Below are 5,521 nucleotides of genomic sequence, written 5' to 3'. Positions count from 1 at the left end.
GAGGTGCGCGCTCCCGCGCCGCGGCTCGGCGCGGCCTGATTGAGAGCCTCGCTGCCGGGGACCGCCCTGTGAAGCCGTCTGCTGCGACCGGCCCCGGACGTTCTCCTGCCCGGCAGTGCTGGCATCAAAGGCACAAGGGGAGGGGTCTTCTGGATGCGTGACTTCTGCTGCTTGTCACGTATCGGGCGGACCTCTTGTGTCCGTTAAAAACATCAACTCCTTGCAACACGTGCTCCAGCCGTATTTGCTTTTCTTAAATAACAGAGTAGAGACTCTAACAGCAACTTTTATCTGTGGCATGCAGAGCCCTTTCCGGGGGTTGTCTGTGTGTGAGTTCCCGCTTGGAGGAGCTCTGCAGGCTGTGCCCTGTTAGCAGCGTTGCTTCTGCCAGGGGGTCAGCAGCAGCATCGCTCATTTGTGTGCAAGGTTCTCAGAGCTGACTCATAGAAGACCCTGAAGCTATGGGGGCTGTTTGAATCTGGCACTATCTGTTTTGGCTTTTTTTTGTTTTCATTTTTAACTTGGTTAATATGGAGAACATTATGTTTTTGATGTGAGTTAACTGCAAGGAAGTTCTCTGGGCTGAAACTTTGGCTCATCTTGGTCTTCCTCTTAATTTTTTATCTCTGATGGTGTCTTTTGAGTGTTTTTAACGTCAAAACTAAATATCAGACTGAATCAAACTTTGATGTTCCATTTTATAACTGTTAAGCCCACTTCTAAATTAGTAAACCATTCTTTAATATCCTCAAGTATAGGAGGTATTTAGTTCTGCAGACAATTCCACGTTAATTGCACTTGTGTGTTTAACATAAATGAATGGAAATGGCACCTTGAGTTAGTGACCCCCTTTCACCCTTCTCATGGCCAGCGAACCATGAACATGTAATGTTCCCATGGCAGTTTGCAGGCAGACAGAGCATTTATTTTCTTTTTCCAGACAAGGTGTTTGTGGCCAGCCTTGAACTAGAAGAGCCTAGAGCTGAGGCTGGTGTGGGGCTGAGTCAAAGCAATTAGGCTTCAGTGTCTGTGTTAATTTGCACACCTTATTCTGCTAATTAGGCTGTACTGTTTCAGGTTTTGAACAGGCTCATCTGCCTACTCAGCACTAGTGGAGGGAGTGTCTACCTGTGAGAAACTAGAAATAACTCTAGTCTCATTAGTTTCCAAGTCCTAGTCTCCTGTAGAGCTCCCTCTGAAAAAAAAGAGGCAGTTGCCTGTCTCTGTTCTGTTGTTCAAGGCTGGCAGACTAAAGGTAGATCAAATTCTTTAGGGACGAAATACATTCCTAACTCCATAGCTGAAACAGATGAATCCTTTCATTTGAAGTTTTTCAGAATACATTTCACCCATGTGGAAAGTTCATCCAGAACCTGGAAGGTTTGGCAAAGTTAGAAGCGAGGAAGGTCTCTGAATGGAACTGGTGTGTTGGACAACTATAAGAGGTGCTGCTTCCAGGCTCACTTCTCACCAGCTATCCTGCCCTGGGTCTCTCTGCCTTTCTTTTCCTCATTAAATAGGATTATGAGGGTGGTGTGTTTTTCTTTTTTTTTTTTTTAAATACTACAGCATTAGTACACTCCAGTAATTTACAGTTTTATTTACAGTGTTTCCAGGATTTGGGAAGAAGCGTTTCAAAATAAGCATGTGCTATTATTTCTTGTTGAGGGTGAGGGCAACAAGTAATTATGCTTTTTGTTGATCTTGTCTAGAAGAGGGAAATGTCTCATACTGAGAATGTTTTTTATTTCTGTTGTAATTTCTTTCAGGTTTTCTGTCTTTGTAGGGGTGTTACAGAATGCAGTACAGCTACATCTGCGTGCATCAGCTCCCTACCCTTCAAAGCAAACTTCAGGGAAAAGATAACGCTTTAATGTGAAGGAGGAGACACACAAGAGATGAAAGGAAATCACTTGTGTCTAAGCTTCTCCTGCAGTTTTCCCTTCCTTCCCCTTTTTGCCTCCTACTAGAGACATAGTGGGTTTACTGGTTTAGTTTTCCTCTGGGATGATGGGTGATGCTTGTTGGTTTAGGTAACACAGAGGAACTCCTTAGAGTCCCTAAATCTAATCTCAGGAACTGCCTGCAGGGCCAGGAAGTGTCTTACCAGATGTGCTTGCTCCCCCAGGTGTCCGGAAGTGGCTCTCAAAGTCTTGAATTTTTTACTTCAGGTTTGTTTTGTGATGGAGACAGCGTTGAAGTCTCCCTGTGTTGAACAGCACCCTCACCAGGCTGAAGACTTCCCTGGGAATCAGGAGCAGAACAGCAAGCTTTCAGGTAGGTGCTGAAATAGGGGTTGCTAATGATATGTTTTGCTGCTAACATGCTGCTTCATCACTTCAGGAAGTTTCAGTATCGATTATAAGCCTGTCTGTCTATGATTCTATTGTACAAAGAATTAATGAAATTGAAAACATTTGGGGTGCCTTTTGATTTTAAGTTTGTCCCTGGTTTTGTGTGTTATAAAACATCAGCAGCAGTAGTTTGTTACGATTTGCGTACCCTATTTTGTGTTTATTAGGTAATATGATATTGTAAGGATACCAGCATTCAAAAAGAGCAGTCCCTAGGAATGAAATTCTCTGACCACACAACTACACAAAAATAATATTTTGCCTTTTAACCTATAATTGCCAGGCTTATCCTTAAGTATCTTTAGGTATGTCTGTGTGCATAAAAACACCGTTCTTGCTCTTACCAGAAAAGCTGAACTATGAACGTGTGTTCTAGTAGTGGTTTTGTTGCTTGTTTTTGGGTTGCTGCGTGAGTGTACTTCAATCTGGGCTTTCTGTCCAAGGCTTGCTCAGTAATTGTGGATGGTCAGCCAGCTTATGTATAGAATGGCTACTGATTTTCCTAGAAATGGATTGCCCTTTGTCAGTCCCCTGCACATCCGTATCCAGAATTACATAGAGCAATGTTGAGTAACGTTCATTCTGGCTTTTCATTCTAGGAAGTAAAGAAAGTACTTCAAAGTCTGCTCACAGAAACTGTTGGATGTTATTGTTATTATCCACTGATGGTACAAAGACTGTATTCTCTCGTTGCCCAACCAGGGGTTCAAGCCCCTGGAAGAGAACAGATGATGTTAACACTGCTGTCTCTCGGCGAGGACAGTTCTTTCGGCATCTTTCGCACCAGAAGGTGCGTTGAGTTACTAAAGCCTCTCAGTGTCTTGGCACTACTCTTCCCCAGGATCTGCAGCCTCTGTCACCCAGCTGTTAGTGCTCCCACAGCACTGAACTTTGTCCAGACAGGATCCCAAATTCAGTGTCAGGCAGAACAGAGTATTTGGTGGATTCTAGAGCAGGTACTTAGAGAGCTTTTCATGTTGCTATTATCTACCTTAGGACTGTTAGACTGGTGGCACAAAACAGCCCAAAACCTGATGTGCTAAGGAAAGTAGAAATCTGCCGGTTTCTAAAGACTTAAAAAATGTTCCTGTTGAGTTGTTTTTAAGAGTTCTCCTTTTTGCCAGAGTTAAATCCTTTTTTCCTAACCAAGCAACTTCACTGGAGGAATTCCAGTGCAAATTTTAGTTACTGTCAGTACACTTTTTTTTTTTTTTCCATAAAAACTGAGACTTAAGGAACTCAACAAAAGTTGGACTAAAATGCAATCATTGGAACAAAACTAAGTTGTTTTATTTGGAGCAGGTTAGACAGCAAACTATTTCTAAACAATCTTGTTCTACCACAGCATGTTTGAACTGTGTCACTTTTGAAAACAATCTTCTAGTTCTGTCTTGTGGCTACGACCTCTTGGGATAAAGCTTGTATAGGAAGTTTCAGAACCCAAACCCAAGATTATCTTCCTGAGGGGAAAGGCCTGTGATGCAATCACGTTTCAAATTTAAGTTCTTTTTAGTTCTGTCATTGTGATTTCATCTCTCAATGTCTTTGAATGTTCCTGGGTAAAATGGAACATGATACAAATACAAGCCTTTCCCCTTCCTGTATTTTCTGAAGATTTCAGAAAGCTTTCTTGAATGTCTCAGATTTCTTATGCAATACGTGAGCATTTGTGTAAAAGCTTGAAATTACTGTGCAGGCTTTTCCAAGGTGTTTAACTTAATCCAGCTCTGTAAAATTGGGCAATAACCAGAATAACTGTACAGCTGACCATTTTTTCCATAGCGTTTTCCTTTGGGGATTGTTTGACACAGGGCTTTGTACACCTTGACTGTTAGTACAAGTCTATTCATTTTTATCCTAGGATATTTTTTAATTTTTATAATATGATTTAAATATGATTAAGCAGAACTGATTAACTTGTATTTGTTGATCAAATGTATCTTAAGTGAATGTTAGTAGATTGGGTGTGTAGTGTAGAAGTTTTTTAATTATTCCTTAAATATCCCCCCTGAAATTCCTTGAAATAACTTGGAGAAGCAGAGCAAACCACTTAAAGGGGAAAACAGTAAAGCAAATGGATAGTAAGAGAGGCAGCAGGCTTCAGTTCTCAAAAATATTTTTAGTACGTTGGTTTTAATATTAAAGAAAAAAAAGCAATTACAATCAAAAGTTAACTATAACTTACATTACCAACTAATTTGTTGGGCTCTTACCAGGAAGAAGGGGTTCTTAGGGCAGACTTCAGATTTTGTTGCTGTATAAAATGAGCTAAGCTGGAAGGTGAGGGATGCATGCTAATCTATACTTTGCTTCTAGACTATCAGAGAGATTTTGAAAACACTGAATATTGCTTTTGACTTACTGTTCTTGTAAAACATAGTACATTTTTCTGTATAAAATACAATTAATATATTTATGTGAAATCTAATTTATTATTTATTTATAGGGGAAAAATGCATATTTTTTTTTAATTTCTATTTGATTGACTGTCCAAATACCAGTTTGTGCTTCTGTATAATAAGATATTCTTCACCCCTGCTTTGCTGAAATTAGTCACAGCCTCTACATACTTCATAACTTCAGAAGAAGTAAATTTTTATCCAGGATATAGAGAACACTTAAACTACAAGGATTCATAAACGGAATGGAAAACTACTTAATTTTTAAAAAACAGTACAACATTCTTGTTATGCCATCTAGTGATTGCAGCACAAAGTGCAGCACCTTAAATGCAGAGCAAACATGGGCTTTCGTGTGTACCACTTTAAGTAATTGTGAAAGATTGCATTATTTATCTTAAAAAAAATATTTTTTCCCCCTATATTTTTTATTTTCATCTGATAGGTCTGCTTCTTTGCTTACAGGAACAACTATTGTAGTTTTATCTTTTATGAAATTGATGTTGCAAATCTCATTAGAACATTTATCAATGAGCTGTAATCTGAAGTCTTACTAGCCAGAAGGCTTTTGCCCTCTGCTGTGTGGTAGGATAAGTAAAAGAAAAAAGTTCACAGTGCTGTGAACTGAAGTGTGATTTTTATTTTTTTTTGTTTGGTTTTTTTTTTAAGGTTTGGTTTTTTTTTTTTAGTTTTAGTTTTTTAATCTCAAATATAGATCAGATAATGAATCAAGCAATAATATTTATAACTTATCTTCCCCATTCTTTC

The 5,521-nt window shown here is 39.3% G+C and overlaps 1 protein-coding gene across 1 annotated transcript in view; it reads left to right on the top strand.

Moving 5' to 3' along the window:
* The first annotated feature begins 2,183 nt into the window (after window positions 1–2,183).
* Window positions 2,184–5,521, top strand: part of CDC7 (cell division cycle 7) — a 15,837-nt gene continuing 12,499 nt past the window's right edge. The window contains exon 1 of the mRNA XM_008939983.1: window positions 2,184–2,277. Within this exon, the coding sequence (XP_008938231.1) occupies window positions 2,184–2,277 (94 nt within the window). The remainder of the gene's footprint in view (window positions 2,278–5,521) is intronic.

Source organism: Merops nubicus, unplaced genomic scaffold, assembly GCF_000691845.1.
Source record: "Merops nubicus isolate BGI_N331 unplaced genomic scaffold, ASM69184v1 scaffold7965, whole genome shotgun sequence".
NCBI classification, from domain to species: Eukaryota; Metazoa; Chordata; class Aves; order Coraciiformes; family Meropidae; genus Merops; species Merops nubicus.
The sequence above is the reverse complement of the archived record's forward strand: the minus strand, read 5'-3'. Positions and strand labels throughout refer to the sequence as shown.